This window comes from Hemitrygon akajei, chromosome 7 (assembly GCF_048418815.1).
Source record: "Hemitrygon akajei chromosome 7, sHemAka1.3, whole genome shotgun sequence".
NCBI classification, from domain to species: Eukaryota; Metazoa; Chordata; class Chondrichthyes; order Myliobatiformes; family Dasyatidae; genus Hemitrygon; species Hemitrygon akajei.
In genome coordinates, this window is record NC_133130.1 from 178,219,447 (window position 1) to 178,243,478 (window position 24,032).

Below are 24,032 nucleotides of genomic sequence, written 5' to 3' on the forward strand. Positions count from 1 at the left end.
CTTCTGATTCACTGCCACCTTTTCAAAAAGCAAAAAATAACTATCAACATCCGTCTCCTCGAACAAGGTACTAACCTCAACTCCCGACTAACATTAAACCGCTCCTCTCGGTCTGACCCTTGAGCTCTTCGCTCTTGCCTTAACTTCTCCATATTCACGTCATGTTTCCTCTGTTTCTCTGCCTCCCTCTCTTTCTCAGCTGCTTCCAGCCATTTTAACTGAATTTCATGCTCTCTTTGCTTCTCAGCTCTGTCCTGCTCCCTTTTCACCTCCAACTCCTTTAGCTGGAGCTCATGCTCCCTTTGCTTGTCGGCCCGTTCTTTCTCTTTCTCGGCTATTTCTTTCTCCTTTTCAGCTGCTTCCAGCTGCTTTAATTTAATTTCATGTTCCAACCTTAATTTCTCCAACTCTAACTGAGCCGTCCCACTAGCTGGTACCTTTTCAGGGATATTTTCCAATACCTCAGCTGCGAACACATTCTTCCCAATATAATACTGAGTTATGGCCCTTTGCACCTCCCGCTTTTTCATTGAAAACCTCACCTCTGCGAGGTTTAGCCCCTTCGCCATATTTATCAAGTCCGATTTGGTGGCTGCCTCTAGCGCCTCCAGAGTCGGGTTTTCTATAAACTCACCCACGTCCATCTTTGCTGGTTTCCCGTCTGGCTACCTGTGTAATCAGATCCAAGTTTGGACTTACAAGCCCGATTCACTGGCCTCCCAATTTGATGTCAAATCCCAGACAAGCCCCCAATTGTTATGTACCCCGTAACTGGGTCACTTACCAGCAAAGATAGAGAGGTCCGTTGAAGTCTGATGGTACTATTTTTAACAGTATTTATTGGTAAAAATACACAAAAAATAATATCAATGCAAACATACAGATAATATACGTCGTCAATACTAAATCTAAAAGCACGGGTATAATAATAATCAATAAGAAATAGCTCTATCATTGTCTAGGGGATAATGTATTGTCCGATGGTAATATAAAAGTCACTCAAGTTCATTCAGGCTGCAGCTTTTGGTTGGAGAGAGAGACGGAATTTAGAACTTGCCCGTTTTCCTTTTTATGATGTCGATCCTTCGAAATGTCGTCGGTGTCCTTTCCCTTTTTAGCTAAGCCATCTTCCGTGGTCAGTCCCACCAATTCTGAGGCAAATGGAAAAGGACGCACGTGGGCTTTCCACCGGCTGTCGCTATTAAACACTGTCACGGGATTTCTAGCGTTCTCCTGGTGCGTCTGAAAGGGGTTGTTCCCCAGACCCTCTATTATCCTTACTCACGGGGTCTCAGATGTCAATCAGGTTGGGAGGATGCCATCCCCCCAACCAGCCCACGTTGCTCATTCCTTGAGGACGTCGATGAATAGCACAGCGCTCAATACACGATTCCGTCTCCAAGAGACAATGGCCGTTTCCCGTGGCTTTGTATCGTTGAGGGGCCAGGACATTCCAAACCCCCTGTGGATTCTGCGTCTCTCTCTCATTTCCTGGGTCTCCTGACCTGAATTAATAGCGATCTTGCGATTCTCAAAAAGGAGGGGGCTACTTTATACCCTTCGGCCCCTCAGAGTTGGGGCGCAGGCGTAACATTATAAATGCATGGAAGAACTCCAATTCAATTAATTAAGGAATATACTACTGAGACAGAACAACTATGGTTTGTAAAACAGCTGTGAGTGAGCTAAGTGTGAGGATTTGTTTCAAGAGTGTGGGTGAATGATGAAAAGCATCTACCAAAGCTTTTTTTAAAATTATGAGTATGTTCAATAGAATATAGTATTTGTCACAAAAAGTAAGTGTAAAACAACTTGGAAGACCCAGCAAGGAAACCAATGATCGGAGAGAGGCCTCACTGTAATGGAGGACTGGATTAACTCCCTGGTTAGTACTTGGTGCAATCAAGTGGAGTATTAGAAGACTGGCCAGCTGATTGGCTGATCACTTTAATAATTATGTACCTGACATGGCCATGCTGAGTGATTGTGACACCTTGCATGTAACAGTGACTGTAATTGATTAAGTCATAAGTCACCTTCATAAATGGACATTGCCCATTCACAAGTTTTTATTTTACATTTCTTAAAATGAATTCTTCTGACTTAATCTGGGGATATTTACTGCGGAAATGGTTCACACAGAAAATGGCCACACGAGGGTGAAATAAGGTGGAAAGCAGGGTTGATAGCTGGACTTTAACTTGCCCCGGGTAAGCAGGGAGAAACTGTTTCATCAAGAAATTGGAGAAGATGGTTTTCAGACATAAACCCTGTTCTCTTTTATTTTATAGAGGGATACAGCATGATTACAGGCCCTTCCAGCCCAACGAGCCTGCACTGCCCACTTACACCCACGTGATCAATTAGCCTACTAACTCGTATGACTTTGGAATGTGGGAGGAAACCAGATCACCCAGAGGAAACCCACACAGTCACAGGGAGAGCGTACAAACTCCTTATGGACAGCAGAGGAATTGAACCTGGGTCACTAGTGCTGAAAGAGTCTTACACTAACCACTATGCTACTGTGTCACCCCAATATCGTCCTGATATCCACCATTGCTTGCGTTTATAATTTCATTATTTAATTCAGAAACAGTATAATTTTAAGAATTGGTTCCAAGTTCTGTGATATATGGTATTATTGAAGAGTAAAATCTGTTCTGTGAAGTTTAATGGTCTGCATGGATTTGTAGATGAGAAAGCCACGTGGAGATTACATTAGCTTTTACAAGGAGAATCAAGTTCATCTCATTTATCCATCTGGTAGCCTTCACAAAAGCTATTTATCATATGCTAAACTGAAGTTGCTGTACTGTGGAGAGGCAAATTATTCAAACATAATAAGACCATAACACGTAGGAGCAGAATTAGGCCATTCGACCCATTGAGCCTGCACCTCTATTCTACCTTGGCTGACTTATTATCCCTCTCAACCCTTTTACCCTGTAACATTTGATGCCCTTACTAATCACGCACCTATCAAGCACCACCTTAAATATACCCAATGATTTGGCCTCCACAACCGTCGGTGACAATAAATTCCACTGATTCAAAACTCAGCCTTCTATGTGAAAATACATTTGTTCAGAATTAGTAGCAATACTTCAGTAATCCTATCTCTTGTTTTCACAGCCTAGGGTATTTTTAATTATGCTCAGTTTAATCTTTATCCCTCCTTTTTCTCTGTTCCTGTTGGATCACACAGTTTCGTGACAGCATGGGGAGATTTAATAAAGTCATGACATATAATTGCTATTCAAACAGAATAAGAAATGGAGTGATTTTGCATCAATGACCTTTCTGCTTTGACTTCCCTGTATCACTTGGACTAGTCATTGTTTGCTTCTCCACTGGATTGGCATTCTCGGTCTCATTTCTTCATACAGTATCTTCCTATCAGATGGCTGAGCCTATGAGAAAGGCTAAATTAAGAGTGGTTGCCAATGCACCAGTTGCTTACTGTGGCCACTGATTAGGTTCACCTGTAGACCTTTTTATTGCAAATATCTAATCAGCCAGTCACCTAGCAGCAGCTCATTACAGAGAAGTATTTAAATATGGTCAAGAGCTTCAGTTGTTGTTCAGACTAAACATCAGAATGGGGAAAAAATGTGATATAAGTGACATTGATCGTGTTGGTGCCAGATGGGGTGGTCTGAGTATCTCAGAAAATGCTTATCTCCTGGAATTTTCACACACAACAGTCTCAAGAGAATGGTGCGAGAAACAAAAAGCATCCAGTGAGCAGCAGTTCTGTGGGTGAAAATGCCTTGAGGGGTCAGAGTAGAGTGGCCAGACTGGTTCAAGCTAACTGGAAGGTGACAGTAACTCAAATAGCGTTACAACAGTGATGTGCATACAATACCCAAAATGTTGAGCCTTGTAGTGAATGGGCTGTAGCTGAAGACCAGAAGCACACACTCAGAGGCCACTTTATTAGGTATGGGAGGTATCAAATAAAGTGACCAATGAGTGTAATGGTTCATAACAGAATGTTAAAAACTGGTGCTGGCTGTAAGGAGATGTTGTTCTTCTCCATCACACCATCTGACTCTTGATGGGAGATTTCATCTCTATTAAGCTATCTTCTTATTTGTTGCATTGTTCTTGAATACTGGCTTAAGAAATCCATTCATCATTTTTGATACATCAGTGTTTCCTTGCCCTTTCTTAAGTGAAATTCTTAACGTCATTGTGTAAAAATGTATACCTTTTAATGAGGTTCACGCTCTGAGGTAAGTGAAGCTTGGAGAAAGATACAGGGAACTCCAAGTTCCAATGCACTCAGACTGGCAGGTTTTTTGGATTATTGGATTATTTTTTCAAATTAATGCCTCGAACACTTTTTAATTTGCTTTCTTTATTTATCACATGGAACCCAGTAGGTTTGAAGGGAGTGCTGGAATAGTGGCCACCGTCGGTTCAAAGGGAGCTTGGTAAGTGGGGGTCCAGTGAGTTGAAAGGAGTGCAGGGAGCATCGTCGAGAGAGCCCAGATGCCGGAGCCATTGGAATCCCGAACAGATGGATAGTGGATTATCAGAGTTTTACTGAAGTTCTTCTTTGAGACTGGCAATTAGCCATTACCTTTGCATGACCTCCAAACTTTATATCCTTTGCTGTCATTGTCAGTATAGGATTTTGCCACCTTTGATATGGAGGGCTGCCAAGAGAAAGCAGCATCCATCATCAAAGACTTCCACCATCCAGGCTATGCTCTCTTCTCATCATTCAGGAGGCTGAAGTCTAAAGTCCCTCACCACCAGGTTCAGGAACAGTTATTAGCCTACAACCATAAGGCTTCTGAATCAGCATTCACCACGACTGAACTCTTCGAACAACACAACACGGGTGAATCTGCAGATGCTGGAAATAAATAAAAACACAAAATGCTGGCAGAACTCAGCAGGCCAGACAGCGTCTATGGGAGGACGTAGTGACGATGTTTTGGGCCGAAACCCTTCATCAGGAGTGAAGTAACATGGGATGGTCGAGGGGGGATAAGAAGTGGGGGGAGGGATGGGAAGTGATAGGCTGAAGGGAAATGGGCTGGGGGAAGGTGGAGATCACACTCATTTTCAAGGACCCTTTACAACTCATGGTTATGGCATTATTTTTATTTGCACAATTTGCCTTCTTCTGCACATTGGTTGTTTGCCAGTCTTTGTCTATTTATGAATAGTTTCTCGGAAAATTAAATGGTATTTTTTTTCTTCCTCTAAATGCCTGCAAGAAAATAAACCTCAGAGAAGAAAATGGTAACATAAAGGTACTTTGATAGTAAGTTTGCTTTGTACTTTGAACTCTGTTCTGTGCACCTCTATGACGAGTAGCTAATTAGCACTGTGGACATCTCTAGGTTTCAGTGTTTGACCCGCAACTGCAGGTTCCAATTAACCTCTTATAACACTTTGTTTCAGGCACTGTTGCTTACTGTCGACTGCAGTAACAGACCAAAAATAAACCAGAGCCGTGAGCTGCAAGAGTTACTGGACATGCAATAAATCTATTGTCTCTTCTCAATTCTTCGAATGCAAATGGAAGTCAAGAACAAATTACGTGATGAAAGGAGGAGGGATGTGAGTCTAACTGTACCAGAGTCTGTATTTGAAGACAGATGAACGAGTTTGATTCCCAGACATGAGGGGTGATTGCTAAGTTCGTGGCCTAAGGTAGAAGGATTCAATTTCAGAAAACCTAGCACATTTATTTTTCAACATAGTCCCCTCCTACATTTACACACTCAGTCCGGTGGCCATGGAGCAAATGGATCTTGGACCTCCAGAAAGTGTCCACAGGTGGGTAATTGATAAGTTTGTGACCCAAGGTAGAAGGAGATGAGTTATTAACTTCAAACTTTCTGCATTATCACTCAAAGAGTTGAACTGCACATGCACGTAACAAGAGCATCTTGGACCTCCAGGTGGTCCACAGCAGGGGTGATAAGTTTGTGGCCTAAGGTAGAAGGAGATGAGTTATACAGCTCTCGTTACATGCAAGTGCAGTTCAACTCTTTGAGTGAAATGCAGAAAGTTTGAAGTTAATAACTCATCTCCTTCCACCTTAGGCCACGAACATATCAATCACCCCTGCTGTGGACCACTTCTGGAGGTCCAAGGCACCGACTTCTACAAAGAAGGGATCCGTATGCTCTACAACCGCTGGACTAAGTGTGTATATGTAGGAAAAATAAATGTGCTAGGTTTTCTAAAATTGACTCCTTCCACCTTAGGCCACGAACTTATCAATCACCCCTCGTACATTTGTTTACCATCAAGCATTTGAACACCTTGCTGGTAATCGTGGCAAAGACACATGAAATTCAGTGGAAAAGATTCATCTCTCTTACTCTCCGTAGAAGGAAAGGTATTCACTCACTATTCCGAAGGTGGGATGTCTCTTTGCCTCTGAAGTTTATCAAAGAATTTCTCACTAACACAATACCTTTTCAGTTCTTTCTTTAATAAAAGCTCTGCTACTGCCAGGCAGCTGCTGTCCAAACGCCCTCCCATTCCACTAACTTTCACATGTGCAGGTTCCATTCTTACATGTCCATTAGTCAATTCTGTGCAGAAGGCAGAAAATCACTCGATGATAATCACACCCCCATGGTATTGTAATCAACAGCATCAAAGGGCCATAAGAATGACAACTACAAGACATGGGGAGGAAGAGGGGGGAGTTCAGCCCCGATGTTCGTAGGAATGAATTTATGTCCATGTGTTGGACTTTTGAGTTTAATAGTATTATGGGACCTTGTTGGTTTATAGGAGTGTCCATAAGTTAGGCGTCTGTAACACCTTTGACATAGTCACTAGCAAGGTATTCAAATGTCTGATGATAAATGTATGCGTTAACACTTGGGTACAAATTACTTAAGAGTATTTGCATACACTGGGTAATTATTCAGAATACTTTATCAGTATATAATAATACTAGACCTTAATCATGGAGAGCTAACATATTAATAATGGAAGACTGATATTAAATTGTAAAGTTAAATCAAATGAACGACAAAGTGAAGGTGGTCTTGCTAATCTTATCAGTCACGGAAGTCTTGTGAAGGCTGAGCCAGCATCAGGTACAAGTGATTTTAATCCTTGGGTAGAGGAAGCATCTTTTTTAACTGAAGCACCAGCAGAAGAGACCGATTAAGTCTGACACTTGCCAAGACTTTTATACAACTGCTAATTGGCGACATGTATAATGTTTGATATTACCTGTTGTTGTTGGAATTCAGAGCTGTGGCCTCTGCTTTAATACAAAAATATTGCTGTAACAAGACTGGTGTTACATCAAATTCAGTTTCGTTCCTTGAATAATGTTATAGCTACTTATTGATGAGTCTCTGGTTTTGCCGAAATTTTGGCCACACAAGCATTGCAGCAGAGCAATTATTAAAGAGGTGGCATGTTCGGGTTGTGACATATAGAAAGAATAAACTACGAGAGTCTGTACCAGTCCTGACCGGATTTCTAACCTGTAGCGTGTGTGAGAGCATTGACTCATTAGGTCATTACGTACTGTACAGTCCCTGTTGAGGAATTTGTGCCTCTTCTCTATTTTAAGATGATTAAGAAGGAATGAAGATTTAAAGCAAGGTGTATTTATAGAGCTGGGATTATTTTTATTTAAGCCACCTTCTGAGGTTACCTCAGGATTCGTATAGTCTGTGTGATTGCAAGGGAATGCTATTAGTATACGGTTGGGATTTAGAGAACTGCAGAATCAAAGATCGGGAATTTAAACAAAAATCATTTCATCACACACAAAATGCTGGAGGAACTCAGCAGGTCAGGCAGCATCCATGGAATATCGACATTTCTGGCCGAGACCCTTCTTCAGAACTGAGAAGGAAGGGGGGAAATGCCAGAATAAAAAGGAGGGGAAGGAGAAGGTGGCTAGCAAGAAGTTGACAGGTGAAGCCAGGAGGGTGGGAAAAGTCAAGGACTGGAGAAAAAGGAATCTGATAGGAGAGGAGAGTGGACCATAGGAGAAAAGGGAAGAAGGTTAAAGGTCTGAGTGGGAAATAGAGGAAGGTGGGAGGGGGGCAGGAAATCTGTTAATTGGAAGAAGAAATCAATATTCATGCCATCAGGTTGGAGGCTACCCAGATGGAATGTAAGGTGTTGCTCCTCCACTCTGAGGATGGCCTCATCTTGTCACAAAAGGAGGCCATGGGTCATTGGAACGAGAATGGGAATTGAAGTGTTTGGTCATTGGGAAGTCCCACTTGTGGCAGATGGTGTAGAGGTGGAGTGCTGGCCCAAGGGGATGAAGGTGAGGAGGTGCAGGCAGGGGTATTGCTGATTTATTCTGTAAGCAGAGACCATTGTAGCCATTCTCTACACCAGGGATTCTCCACCTTTTTTAATGCCATGGACCCCACCATTGACCAGGTTGGGAACCCCTGCTCTACAGCTTCTCTTTGAGAAAATGCCATGGGTATGCACATTGGGAACCCACTCCGCATCTCAGTTCTGTTGGGATTTTCTATGTAGTGTTCTTCTTAACCAGCTACAGGATGAGTAGTGATGTGGGTCCATCTGTTTTTGAACACTATCTAAAGGGAAAGCAGAATCCCATTTTCTTTTAAATTGTTGTCCCCTCTAATGCCAGACGTTGTCTCTGTTCTGATGGGTGTAGCCTTCTCCCGGCTCTCTCGGCTAATATTTACCACTCGCAATACCAGATTACCTGACACTTATCACTTCATTGCCTTTGGGAGCTTGTTGTGTGGTCAATGGCAGTAGGTTTCCTCCATTACAGTAGTAACTAAACTTCAAAAACAAATAAAGCTCTTTAAAATTGCGAAGCACTGAATGGTGATATATAAATACAGACCTTTACTTTTCTTCCTGGTCCTTTCCAAGTTGGTTATTTAAGCACCAAATTCATCAGCATTCATGGTGACTCTAAACAGTAATGAATCAGTCACACTGATTCTCGCTGAGGTGTCCCCCTTTCTGGTCTGTGTAGGATCATTGGTGAAACTGTGGATAATTCCTGCTTCGCATGGAAGTTGCATGCAAACTGGTTGTCAAAGGGTCTTGTCCTGAAAGGTCAACTGTTCATTCCTCTCCACAGAAGCTGCTTGACCTGCTGAGTTCCTCCAGTGTTTTGTGTGTGTCACTCGTTGAACAGATCTGTGATTCTGTGCGTAAAGGGTTGCTTGGGCAGAAAAATGATACTGAGCTCAAGGCGACCATGGTGTACAGCACAGTGAGCTTGGCCAGTGCCTATTTACACAGCTGGACAGCGTAGTGGAAAAGATGGAAGTATAATCTTAACGGGTAAAGTTATTTGGTGGCTTGACAGGATGGTGGTGTAGGAAGGAAAACCAGTTCCACCAGGGAGTCTTTCTTGTTGGGTCACTGGTCTCAGCTGGTGAGCAAGTCAACTTTTGTTTGGTAAATATGCTGGAATTCTCCTGAGGCTGTTACAAACAGGACTGATAAAGATATATCAGGAGGTGGAGTGCATTTGTATTTCCAGAAGACCTTCAATAAGTTGCAACAGGACAGTTGCTGCACAAGTTAAGTGTGTAGAGATTTTGGGCATTGTATTAGCATAATGGTAGTAGGCCTCCGTTAGTCTCGATAGACCATGGATTTGCACCTTGGAAAGTTTCCAGGGCGCAAGCCTGGGCAAGGTTTCTTTTATGGAAGACTGACAGTTGCCCAAGCTGCAAGTCTCCCCTCTCCACGCCACCGATGTTGTCCAAGGGAAGGGCATTAGGACCCATATAGCTTGGCACCGGTGTCGTCGCAGAGCAATGTGTGGTTAAGTGCCTTGCTCAAGGATACACACGCAAGCCTCAGCCAAGGCTCGAACTAGCGACCTTCAGATAACTAGACAAACGCCTTAACCACTTGGCCATGCGCCAACACAGCATAATGATAATAGCTAACTAACAGAAGTGTCAGGATAAGGGGGTCATCTTCAGACTGACAGCCAGCCATAATGCAACTGGCGTCAGTCCTAAAGTCTCAACTATTTAGCCAAATTTGCTGATGATACATAGATAATTGAGTTACCGATTTGTGAGGAGAATAGAAGTTGTTAACGACACAATATACGTAGATAAATGAGTGGGCAGGATGTTGGCGAGTGTAGTATGGTAACGTGTAATGTAATAATCCAAAGTCATCTACTTTGGAAGGAAGAGTGAAAATGCAATTCATTTTATGAACAGTGATACTAAAATACGTGTAACAAATGAATCTGTGGTTCCTAATACACAAAGCACCAAAGGTTACCGTGCTGCTCCGGCAAATACTTCAGAACATGGATGGGATGTTGGTCTGTATTGCAAGAAACATGGAGAGAGGGTATGATTCAGTTTTACAGGGTGTAGGGAGACCACAGCTGGAAGATTGCAACACTTCTGATGGTATACTTCTACTGGGGGGGGGGGGGGGGGGGTGACGCCAAGGAAGTTCACTAGGTTGATACCTAGCCTGGAATGTTCAGAATCAGGTTTAATATCACCGGCATGCATTGTGAAATTTGCAGTACAGTGCAATACATGATAATACAGAAAATAACTGAATTACAGTGGGTATATCAAATAGGTAAATTAAATTAGTAGTTCAAAAGCAAACAAATAAAAGAGTAGTGAGGTAGTGTTCAATGTCCATCCAGGAATCGGATGGCAGAGAAGGAGCTGTTCCTGAATTGCTGAGTGTGTGCCTTCAGGCTCCTGATGGTTACAATGGGAAGCTGACATATGTAGAGAGGCTGAGCAGTTTGTCTTTGGTCAGTGGAGAATGAGAGGTAAGCATTAAAATCTGATTTCACAGGGAATGACAGGGTAGAGACTGAGAGGATAGAAACATAGAAAATAGGTGCAGGAGTAGGCCATTCGGCCCTTTGAGCCTGCACCGCCATTCAGTATAATCATGGCTGATCATCCTGATCCCTTTAGCCACAAGGGCCATATCTAACTTCCTCTTAAATATAGCCAATGAACCGGCCTCAACTGTTTCCTGTGGCAGAGAATTCCACAGATTCACCACTCTCTGTGTGAAGAAGTTTTTCCTCATCTCGGTCCTAAAAGGCTTCCCCATTATCCTTAAACTGTGACCCCTCGTTCTGGGCTTCCCCAACATCGGAAACAATCTTCCTGCATCTAGCCTGTCCAATCCCTTTAGAATTTTATACATTTCAATAAGATCCCCCCTCAATCTTCTAAATTCCAATGAGTATAAGCCTAGTCAATCCAGTCTTTCTTCATATGAAAGTCCTGCCATCCCAGGAATCAATCTGGTGAACCTTCTCTGTACTCCCTCTATGGCAAGAATGTCTTTCCTCAGATTAGGGGACCAAAACTGCACACAATATTCTAGGTGCAGTCTCACCAAGGCCTTGTACAACTGCAGTAGAACCTCCCTGCTCCTGTATTCAAATCCTTTTGCTATGAATGCCAACATACCATTTGCCTTTTTCACCGCCTGCTGTACCTGCATGCCCAACTTCAATGACTGGTGTACAATGACACCCAGGTCTCGTTGCACCTCCCCTTTTCCTAATCGGCCACCGTTCAGATAATAATCTGTTTTCCTGTTCTTGCAACCAAAGTGGATAACCTCACATTTATCCACATTAAATTTCATCTGCCATGAATTTGCCCACTCACCTAACCTATCCAAGTCACCCTGCATCCTCTTAGCATCCTCCTTACAGCTAACACCGCTGCCCATCTTCGTGTCATCCGCAAACTTGGAGATGCTGCATTTAATTCCCTCGTCTAAATAATTAATATATATGGTAAACAACTGGGGTCCCAGCACTGAGCCTTGCGGTACCCCACTAGTCACTGCCTGCCATTCTGAAAAGGTCCCGTTTACTCCCACTCTTTGCTTCCTGTCTGCCAACCAATTCTCTTTCCACATCAATACCATACCCCCAATACCATGTACTTTAAGTTTGTACACTAATCTCCCGGGTGGGACCTTGTCAAAAGCCTTTTGAAAATCTAAATATACCACATCCACTGGCTCTCCCCTATCCACTCTACTAGTTACATCTTCAAAAAATTCTATAAGATTCGTCAGACATGATTTTCCTTTCACAAATCCATGCTGACTTTGTCCGATGATTTCACCTCTTTCCAAATGTGCTGTTATCACATCTTTGATAACCGACTCTAGCATTTTCCCCACCACCGATGTCAGACTAACTGGTCTATAATTCCCCGGTTTCTCTCTCCCTCCTTTTTTAAAAAGTGGGGTTACATTAGCACCCTCCAATCCTCAGGAACTAATCCAGAATCTGAGGAGTTTTGAAAAATTATCATTAATGCATCCACTATTTCTTGGGCTACTTCCTTAAGCACTCTGGGATGAAGACCATCTGGCCCTGGGGATTTATCTGCCTTTAATCCCTTCAATTTACCTAACACAACTTCCCTCCTAAGATGTATTTCCCTCAGTTCCTCCATCTCACTGGACCCTCGGTCCCTTACTATTTCCAGAAGATTATTTATGCCCTCCTTAGTGAAGACAGAACCAAAGTAGTTATTCAATTGGTCTGCCATGTCTTTGTTCCCTATGATCAATTCACCTGTTTCTGACTGTAAAGGACCTACATTTGTCTTGACCAATCTTTTTCTTTTCACGTATTTATAAAAGCTTTTACAGTCAGTTTTTATGTTCCCTGCCAGCTTTCTCTCATAATCTTTTTTCCCTTTCCTAATTAAGCCCTTGGTCCTCCTCTGCTGGTCTCTGAATTTCTCCCAGTCTTCAGGTGTGCCGCTTTTTTTGCTAATTTATATGTTTCTTCTTTGGACTTGATACTATCCCTAATTTCCCTTGTCAGCCACGGGTGCACTACCTTCCCTGGTTTATTCTTTTGCCAAACTGGGATGAACAATTGTTGTAGTTCATCCATGCGATCTTTAAATGCTTGCCATTGCATATCCACCGTCAACCCTTTAAGTATCATTTGCCAGTCTATCTTAGCTAATTCACGTCTCATACCTTCAAAGTTACCCTTCTTTAAGTTCAGAACCTTTGTTTCTGAATTAACTATGTCACTCTCCATCTATTATGGTCACTCTTACCCAAGGGGCCTCGAATGACAAGATTGCTAACTAACCCTTCCTCATTGCTCAATACCCAATCTAGAATGGCCTGCTCTCTAGTTGGTTCCTCGACATGTTGGTTCAGAAAACCATCCCGCATACATTCTAAGAAATCCTCTTCCTCAACACCCTTACCAATTTGGTTCACCCAATCTATATGCAGATCGAAGTCACCCATTATAACTACTGTTCCTTTATTGCACGCATTTCTAATTTCCTGTTTAATGCCATTCCCAACCTCACTACTACTGTTAGGTGGCTTGTACACAACTCCCACCAGCGTTTTCTGCCCCTTAGTGTTATGCAGCTCTACCCATATCGATTCCACATCCTCCAGGCTAATGTCCTTCCTTTCGATTGCATTAATCTCCTCTCTAACCAGCAATGCTACCCCACCTCCTTTTCTTTCCTGTCTATCCCTCCTGAATATTGAATATCCCTGGATGTTGAGCTCCCATCCTTGGTCACCCTGGAGCCATGTCTCTGTGATCCCAACTATATCATATTCATTAATAACTATCTGCACATTCAATTCATCCACCTTGTTACGAATGCTCCTCGCATTGACACACAAAGCCTTCAGGCTTGTTTTTACAACACTCTTAGCCCTTATACAATTATGTTGAAAAGTGGCTGTTTTTGCTTTTTGCCCTGGATTTGCCTGCCTGCCACTTTTACTTTTCACCTTACTACTTTTTGCTTCTACCCTCATTTTACACCCCTCTGTCTCTCTGCACTTGTTCCCATCCCCCTGCCACATTAGTTTAAAGCCTCCTGAACAGCAGTAGCAAACACTCTCCCTAGGACATTGGTTCCAGTCCAGCCCAGGTGCAAACCGTCCTGTTTGTACCGGTCCCACCTCCCCCAGAACTGGTTCCAATGCCCCAGAAATTTGAATCCCTCCCCCGTGCACCATTTTTCAAGCCACATATTCATCTGTAATATCCTCCTATTTCTACTCTGACTAGCACGTGGCACTGGTAGTAATCCAGAGATTATTACCTTTGTGGTCCTACTTTTTAGTTTATCTCCTAACTCCCTAAATTCACCTTGTAGGACCTCATCCCGTTTTTTACCTATATCGTTGGTACCTATGTGCACCACGACCACTGGCTGTTCACCCTCCCACTCCAGAATGTCCTGCAGCTGCTCAGAGACATCCTTGACCCTTGCACCAGGGAGGCAACATACCATCCTGGAGTCTTGTTTGCGGCCACAGAAATGCCTATCTATTCCCCTTACAATCGAATCCCCTATCACTATAGCTCTCCCACTCCTTTTCCTTCCCTCCTGTGCCGCAGAGCCACCCATGGTGTAATGAACTCGGCTGCTGCTGCCTTCCCCTGATGAGACATCTCCCCCAACAGTATCCAAAACAGTATATCTGTTCAGGAGGGAGATGACCTCAGGGGACACCTGCACTACCTGCCTACTGCTACGCTGTCTAGTGGCCACCCCCCCCCCACGGGGGGAGGGGAATTCTGGAACTGGGGTGCAGAGTTTCTGAATCATACAAAGTTTCAGGAAGTATTTATTTGACGAAGTCGAATCTGTGGATTGAAGGGGTGGAGTTACGTCTCTACCAAAGGAGGTGTAAGGCGCTCCTTCCCTCCGCTAGCCTGCAGGTCACCCTTAGGCAAGGTGTAACACCTGCTTAGCCCCCTGATCAGGGTCACACAAAGCCATGGGAGCATGGCCGAATGAGAAGTTGGAGCATATCACAAGTCCTGGTTATGCGACCACTGACGCCAGCCAGTCTCTGAAGATAATGGCTGGGATCTCCCATCCTGTAAAGACACTGCCCAGAAGAAGGCAATGGAAAACCACTTCTGTAGAATTTGCCAAGAGCACCCATGGTCATAGACCATGATCGTCCACTTCATACGACATGCCACATGATGAAGATGATGGTGAATCTGTGGAATTCTCTACCCCAGTGAGCTGTAGAGCTGGAGTCACTGAATATATTCATGGTGGACATTCAAGGAAGGACAGGGAGGTGGAGAGTGGTGTTAGGGCCAAGTTTGAATAGTAGAGCAGGGTTGAGGGGCCATCTTGGTTTATGCCCCTTTTCCTTGTGTTCTCCTGTTTATAGTTGCCAGTCAGAGCCATGAGCTAAAAATTGTGAATTCAAAGGCTAGTACTGCTTATCCCATTGACACGAGAAGTAACCCTCCCATTACAAAGTCACTGTGCCAGCTAAAAAGCCTCAGATCCTGATGGGCTTGGGTAGGCCAGATGTCCTGGAGCTGGATTTTCTCCACTAGCAGCGTCAGTACAGAGGCTGGGATTCTCTGAGGACCAGGGATGAATTGGAAGCGACAATGCAGACAATGAATTCTGGATCACCTTCACAAAAGACAGTGGTGATGCATTAAGTCTTTAAAGTAAGAATATTTCTTTTGATGAGTCAGAAACTGACAGAAGTAGCCAGCTTTAACTTTTCCCAGTCCCAATCACTGAACTGAAACATTAAATTTGCTTATCACTCCCCAGCCGCTGCCCAACCTCCTGAATATTTCCTGCATTTTCTATTTTATTTTGGATGTGAGAAAATTGCGCTCCCACTTTGCAAATGGACTTGCCAATGCAATGGGCTTCTCTTTCCTCTCTCCTTCTGTTTCAAACCTCTACCTCACCCTAATTTCTTCCTGGTTATGTGTTCTTGATTATGAGTTAGTCTTGTCTTAAAACTTCAGGGCAAAAAATAGAATACGGATCAATGATGTAACAAGTCAATAGAATGCGGATCAATGATGTAACAAGTCACTTTACTCTGTTGTCACTGTATAATAAAATGCCATAATATGTTAACATAGAGCAAAAATAACCATTTCTACAAAAGAAGTGTTGAACCTGTATAATAATACTGCGCGGCACGTTATATCACCAGCCGTTCGCACCCTCTATACCATGCTTGTTGCAAATTCAGCCAATTCCTCCCATCCAACTGGTATTTTGCAAAAAAATGCAGCCACTAGTGTTTTAGGCATTGGTACATCTAGACAGTAGATGAAATTGGATTATGCAGCAAATTTTTGAAGAGTCCATTCTGCAGTTACTCGCCATAATAGTGGGTTTTAGTTCAATCCCCCCCTCCCCATACGGATTATGAGCAATGTTCACTGTGGGATACGGTACAGACGTGTCAACTTGTACAGTCTCATCATCATCGTCACCAATAGAAACATGGAGCTTTGGAAGTGGCCCGTTCATTGGTGTGGCGCGGAGTCATCGCAGGAGCCTTCCTGCTCTGGAAGCACCTCGGCAGACTGGACACCCTAGGCCTAAAGTTTACCCACAGACGCCCGTTGACTAGGAGAACGCAGCTGCCAGCAGCAGTGTGAGTGCGTAGAGCAGGGCAGTGCCCGGGCTGAGGGATGAGATAGGCGCCGCGTTGCAATCCTCATCCTGCGGGTCGCATTTGCGGCTTTCGCACAGGATGCCGGTGTAACCCTTGGGGCAGACACAGCGCTGGTTCTGATGGCAGGTCCCGCCGTTCTGGCAGAGCAGGAGTTCATTGTTGCAGATATTTGCTGAGGGAGACAAAACGGCAGCTTTAAAGATCGGGGGGAGAAAAAATAGCCCTGGGAGGGGTTGAGGGGAAGTGAGGTTGAAACATAAACTTTTAAAACTGTTATTTCAGGAAACAGGAGCCGCACACAAAAGAAGGTGACACGATACTGTAGCGGTCAGTGCTTTGCTTTACAGCGCCAGCAACCTGGGTTCAATTCCCACTGCTGTCTGTGAGGAGTTTGCACGTTCTCACTCTGACTGCATGGGTTTCCTCCCACATTCCAAAGTTGTGTGGTCACATGGGTGCAATTGAGTGGTGTGAGGTCATTGGCCAGAAGGGTCTGTAAACCGTGCTGTACATTTAAAATTAAATTTAAAAATAAAGAAAAGGTGGAGAAACTGAGTGAGTTGAACATTTATGGAGGGAGACGCCAGAGACTCCAGGTGCTAGAATCCACAGCAACACCCTAAACGCTGGAGGAGATGGATAGTCCAGGTGAAGGGTCTCGACCTGAAAAGTCAACTGTCCATTTCCCCCTACAGTTGCTGCCTGACCCGCTGAGTTTCACCAGCTTTTGCTTTGTGTATCGCTCCAGATTCCAACATCTCGGGTTTCTTGTGTCTCCAGTTCTGGTAAGTGATTTCAACCCCTCTGACCTCCCCCCCAAATATAATACTGGGCTAGTCAAGTGCATCTTCCCAAGGCATTTCAACTTGGCTGCTGCTACTGTGACATGAGTTAGGAGAGACCTGCGTGTAACTGTTACTGCCACCTGCTGGTGAGTCTGGAGAATTGGTTTAATCTGGCACTTTATTTTCTTATAAATTTTGGGCTGTTTTGGCGGAAGTACTAATTTTTTTTGTAAATCAAAGTAATAATAAATCACAACAAAAATTTATTTACAAGAATAAACCATGCAATGCAGTTTCTTTCTTTCATAGTCAGTACTCTCAGTACTGTTTTATTACATTCCTACCCATCAGTCGCACTGCTGCCACTCGTGGTCCTCCCAGGTGGTATATTATTACAATAGTTAATTCAATGAGGTTACAAGTGGCTCCTATCACAGCCCCTCTTTCCCTCCTGCCTCATCCCATGACATATTGGCATTGTGAGGGGCAGGACATGCCTCACGAGCCTGATTGAATTCTTCGAGAACATGACAAAACATGTTGATGAAGGTAGAGCAGTGGATGTGGGGTATATGGATTTTATTGAGGTGGTTGTCAAGGTTCTCCATGACAGGCTCCTTCAGAAAATCAGGAGGAATGGTTGTGTGAATTCAGAAGAATTCAAAATTCAGAAAAATTCAGGATTGGCTTGCCCGTAGAAGGCAGAGAGTGGTAATAGATGGAGCGTATTCTGCCTGGAGATCCAGGACCAGTGGTATTCCTCAGGGACCCCTGCTCTTTGTGATTTCTATAAACATCCTGGATGAAGAGGTAGAAGGGTGGGTTAGTAAGTTTGCAGATGACACGAAGGTTGGTAGTGTTGTGGATCATGTAGAAGGTTGTCATAGATTACAGTGGGACTTTGACGGGATGCAGAGCTGGACTGGGAAGTGGCAGATGCAGTTCAATCTGGAAAAGTGTGAAGTGATACACTTTGGAAGGTTGAACTTGAAGGCAAGATACAGGGTTAATGGTAAGATCCTTAGCAGTGTGGAGGAACAAGAGGGATCTCGGGGTCCACAGCCACAGATCCATCAAAGTTGCTGCACAACTTGATAGGGTGGTTAAGAAGATGTATGGTGCGTTGGCCTTCATTGGTCAAGGAATTGATTTCAAGAGCCACAAGTTAATGTTGCAGTTCCATAAAACTCTAGTTAGACCACACTTGGAGTATTGTGTTGAGTTCTGGTCCCCTCATTATTGGGAAGCTTCAGAGAGGGTGCAGAAGAGATTTCCCAGGTCGCTGCAAGGATTAGAGAGCATGTCTTATGAGGACAGGTTGAGAGAGCTGTGGTTTTTCTCTTTGGAGCCAAGAAGGATGAGAGGTGATTGACAGAGCTGGTCAAGATGATACCAGGCACAGATCAAGTGAACAGCCAGACATTTTCTTCCCCAGGACAGAAATTGCTAAAACAAGAAGGCATACTTTTAAGGTGATTAGGGCAAAGTATAGGGGAAAGGTCAGCGGTAGATTTTAAACACAGAGAAAGGTGGGTGCATGGAACGTGCTCCCAGAGCTGGTGGTAGATGCAGAAATGTTAGGGACATTTAAGCAATTCTTAGCTAGGCACATGGATGATAGAAAAGGGGAGGGCCATATGGGAGGGAAGAGTTAAATTGATCTTGAAGAAGGTTAAAAGGTCGGCACAACATTGTGGGCTGAAGGGCCTGTACTGAACTGTACTGTTCAATATTCTATAACAATATCTCTAACTTCTCCCAGTTCTGATGGAAGATTATTGAGCTGAAATGCCGAGTGATCTTCTGTCTGCTAATGCTGCCTGACCTTTTGATCATTTCCAGCATTTTCTAACTTTGTCTGAGATTTCCGACATCTGCCCTGTTGCTTTCCCTTGAGGTTAACTTTGGGTAGCGCCTGTTCCTTTTGCCCTCGTTCGGTTCACACTGTGTCTCGACCTGCTTGGGGCTGGCTGTGGGAACACTTAATGATCTTCAGCAGCTTGTCTCAGATGCCTCACGGTTGTGGTTATTGCTAATGGCCCACCACAATGCTTCCCGCTCTACAGCCACGTTTACTCACGGAAGCAGCCCTGTCTCCAGTGGAATCCCGGTTTACAATCATCACACTTCACGCCCGTCGCTCCTTCTCTACATTCACAGTGTCCAGTCTCATTGCAGCGATCGTGTCTCGATCCGTGTTGATTGCAGTTGCATACTGTTTTTTAAAAAAAATACATTTTAGTTCTTCAGGGAATATTCGAGACACACCTTCCTCATACTTGTCCCAGTACAGCACAGTTTCAGGCATAAAAAGAAAAAAGGGAGCAAAATCTCATATTTCTCCTGGGTAGCCTCCAACCTGATAGCATGAACATTTATTTCTCCTTCCAGTAATTGTTTTCCCATTCCCCTTCCCACTTTGTCTGTTTCTCACTCTGGCCTCTTCTCCTCACCTGCCTATCCCCTCCTCCGGCTGCCCCTCCTTCTTCCCTTTCTTCCATGCTCCACTCTCCCTTGCAAGCAACACGCACAAAATGCTGGAGGAACCCAGCAGGCCGGGTAGCATCTATGGATAAAAGAACAGTTTACATTTCGGGCCGCGACTCTTAGGCAGGACTGGAGAAAAACAGCTGTGGAGTAGATTTAAATGGTGTGGGGGGGGGGGGGGGAGGAGGAGGATGAGGGGAGGAGGGGGAGGAGGAGGGGAGGGGGACGGGGTGAAAAAAGAAAGAAAGAAACACAAGGTGATATTTGAAACCGGGAGGGTGAGGAATGAAATGAGGAGCTGGGAAGTTGATTGGTAAAAGAGATAAAGTGCTGGAGAAGGGGGAGTCTGATAGGAAAGGACAGAAGGCCATGGATGAAAGGGGAAGGAGCACCAGAGGGAGGTGATGGGCGGGCAAGGAGATAAGGTGAGAGAGGGGAAAGGTGAAGGATGGGGGCATTACTGGAAGTTCGAGAAATCGATGTTCATGCCATCAGGTTGGAGGCTATCGAGACGGAATACAAGGTGTTGTTCCTCCGTCCAAAGTGTGGCCTCATCACGGCAGTGGAGGAGGCCATGGATAGACATATCAGAATGGGAATGGGAAGTGGAATTAAAATGGGTGGCCACTGCGAGATCTCGCTGGTTTCGGTAGGTGCTAGACGAAGCGGTCTCCCAATCCGCATGCCAGGCAGCATCTATGGAGAAAGCCGACGTTTCGGGCCAAGACCTTTCATCAGGGCCGGACCTTTCATTTACAAATATATATATATATATATTAGTATTTCTACGTATTGCACTGTACATATGCCGCAAATTTCACGACATGAGTCAGCGATAGTAAACCCGATTCTGATTCCGGTACCTCTCTGTACTAATCCCATTCGCCAGCGCTGTTTTCAATGTCTTTGTATTTCGGTGATTACCTATTCCAGGTAAATCCTTTGAGAGACTCAGCTTCACCTCAGGCGGTGCGTTGCAGATTCCAAACGCTCTCCGGGAGAAACTGCTGTCCATCAGAGAAACTTTTTACGCGTTACTCTAAACGTCTGCTCTCTGGTGCCGGGCCCCTCCCGTGAGTTTTGCAGCCGCCCGTTCTGTTGCCTCGTGGCGACAACGGTAGAATGGCCGGAACCGGTCGCTCTCCATCAGACCGACAGAAACAGCCAAGTTCCCGCGAACTGGCGCCAAGCTCTGGGATTCACATTGGATTTACGGGGGGTGGGGGCACCGCCCCCAGGTTTACGAGAGGCGGGCGGTTCACACCTGACAGCGAAATAGGTTACACATACAAAATGCTGGAGGAACTCAGCAGGTCAGGCAGCATCTACAGAGAGGAATAAATGGCGACTGATCATTCCTCTTCATAGATGCTGCCAGACCTGTTGAATTCCTCCAGGATTTTGTGGATTTCCAGCATCTGCAGAACTTCTTGTGTTAGAGATATCGATCGCCAACGTTGTATGAAAAATGGTTCATTGGGGCAGTCAATTTTTCACTGAGAAATATAATTCACCATCTAAAATGCATGAACAGTGAATTGTCCACCCGTGCCTGGTCTGTTCTTTATTCTCTCCTTCAGATCTGCCCAGATCGCTCGTCACGCACCCAATTATCCCCTTTTTCCACCTCTCCGCCCGCTCGATCTTCACCCACCCACTGGGGACCCTCCGCCAGTGTCCCCACACCGCACCCTCCCCCACTTTCATTCCTATTAGATTCCGTCTTCGACGGCCCCTCGTTGCCTCCACTCAACACCTTCCAGCCAACTGTCCTCCTTTCCATTCTGCCCTCCTCCATCTGCCTATCGTCCCTCCAAGCCTGAATCTCTTTCCCCACCCTTCCGCTCACCCAGCTATTCTTCCCGGTCTCTATCCAAAAAGGGGGACTGTCTACTTTCTCCACACAGATGCTGCCTAACCTGTTAAGTTCCTCCGGCAGTTTATCTTCTTTTAGCTCCAGATTCCAACAGCATTTGGTGTCTCCTATAATAGGACCATTGTCTACCCTGAATGAGGCCCGCAAAGTGTCAGCAGCTTCTGGTGAGGTCTCGGGACGGCCGTGAGAGCGGTCTCTGAATGTCCGCAGTTTGGGGAAGCTTGCAAAGCGGTCAGTTGCTGTGTCACTGCCCGGCCAAGAGATGAGGTATGATCCTGTGGACCGGAGGGTCAGCAGCCTCCCTAACGACTGGAGACTAGCACAAAGGTTAACCTTGACTTCTATTGTGGGGGCGCAACCCCTGAGCCTTTCTGAGGCCAATAGTGTGAGACCCATACACATTACAGATCCGATGTAGGACACACAGTCCATGGCTCGCTTGACGACTTTCCATAAGGGCGCCCCTGGGTGCGTTTATAGCCTAGGATAAGATTTTTACACACCCTGTCATCTTCAAAATGAATGATATCTGAAGGAACGCTGCCGGAACTCAGCAGGCCAGGCAGCTTCTATAGAAAAGAGTAAACAGTTCTACTTTACGGGCTGAGACCCCTCAGCAGGACTTTTCCACATATGCTGCCTCGCCTTCACGGTTCTTCCGGCAATTTGTGTGTGTTGCTTGGATTTCCAGCACCGGCAGATTTTCTCTCGTTTGTGATTGGATGTAGAAACATAGAAAACCTACAGCACAATACAGGCACTTCCGCCTACAATACTGTGCCGAACATGTACCTACTTTAGAAATTACCTTGGGTTACACATGGCCCTCTATTTTTCTAAGCAGCGTTTACCTATCCAGGAGTTTCTTAAAATACCCTATCGTATCTGCCTCCACCACCGTCGCCGGCAGCTCATTCCACACATTCGCCACTCTCTGCGCAAAAAAAAACTTACCCCTGACCTCTCTTATGTACCTACTTCCAGCCCTTGGAAAAAGCCTTTGACTATCCACACGATCAATGCCTCTCATCATCTTATACACCTCTATCAGGTCACCTCTCATCCTCCGTCGCTCCGAGGAGAAAAGACCGAGTTCACTCAACCTACTCTCATAAGGCATGCTCCCCAATCCAGGCAACATCCTTGTAAATCTCCTCTGCACCCTTTCTACAGTTCCCACTTCCTTCCTGTAATGAGGTGATCAGAACTGAGCACAGTACTCCAAGTGGGGTCTGACCAGGGTGTTATATAGCTGCAACATTACCTCTCGGCTCCTAAACTCAATCCCATGGTTGATAAAGGTCAGTTCACAGTGTGCCTTCTTAACCACAGAGTCAAACTTTGAGCGTCCTATGGACTCGGACCCCAAGATCCCTCTGATTCTCCACTAATACTATATTCTGCCATCATATTTGACCTACCAAGATGAACCACCTCAGACTTATCTGGGTTGAACTCCATCTGCCACTTCTCAGCCCAGTTTTGCATCCTATCAATGTCCCGTTGTAACCTCTAACAGCCCTCCACACTATCCACAACACCCCCCAACCTTTGTGTCATCAGCAAATTTACTAACCCATCCCTCCACTTCCTCATCCAGGTCATTTATAAAAATCACGAGGAGTACGGGTCCCAGAACAGATCCCTGAGGCACACCACTGATCACCGACCTCCATGCAGAATATGACCTGTCTACAGCCAGTCTTTGCCTTCTGTGGGCAAGCCAATTCTGGACCCACAAAGCAATGTCCCCTTGGATCCCATGCCTCCTTACTTTCTCAAGGGCTGCCATCCGTTTGTTTAGATAAATGGGTGCGAGAAGTCAGCGTCAATGTTTGCAAGGAAGATGCGAGGAAAAGACAGTATTCCTTGTGATCAGTAAACCGTGGGACTTCTCCGTGGATTGTCACCTTGTCGTGGTGGAGAAGCTTGTGTGGTCCTGAGATCCCGAGAGCGATGCCGTCTGGAGCTATGCTCCTGGTAGGGTCACCCATGGGGTGGTCAGGTTGAGGGTGAGGTCCCTGACAAAGAACAATCCAACCAGGCGGACGAAGTTACTTCGAACCCAACGGCTGTGAAGGCGGCAACAAATCCATCAGCTCCCACCGTCGTGGCTTCCATGCCATTGGAATCAGTTGGTTGATTTGTGAAGTATCATGTGCTTCCTGGAGCGCAACATCAAGTACACGTTAAACAAATACACGCGCAGGCATCTTCGCTCTGTGATAGATCAACGGAACGAAGACCATCCTCCTCGACCTCGAGGGATATCCACGACGACGAAACCGGGAGAGTGAGTCTGGCTAGTGTGAGTAACTTTCTGTATGCCGGATGTAAAATACCACGCTGTATTTTTCTGCGGTTAAACAGAGGAATTTCTGGGCACTGGTCAGCTTTTAGTTACAGCTGCCAAGATCCAATATAACGGAGCAAGA

General features: G+C 45.0%; 1 protein-coding gene across 3 annotated transcripts in view; it reads right to left on the bottom strand.

Annotated features, from left to right (window-relative positions):
* Nucleotides 1–15,846: 15,846 nt before the first annotated feature.
* The window catches only part of LOC140731224 (netrin-G2-like), a 131,052-nt gene continuing 122,866 nt past the window's right edge, over nt 15,847–24,032 (bottom strand). For all 3 annotated transcript variants that reach the window (XM_073052713.1, XM_073052714.1, XM_073052712.1), the window contains 2 exons: nt 19,315–19,449; nt 15,847–16,621 (listed from right to left, as the gene is read on the bottom strand). In XM_073052713.1, coding sequence (XP_072908814.1) covers nt 16,401–16,621; nt 19,315–19,449 — 356 coding nt within the window. In that variant the 3' untranslated portion in view covers nt 15,847–16,400. The remainder of the gene's footprint in view (nt 16,622–19,314; nt 19,450–24,032) is intronic.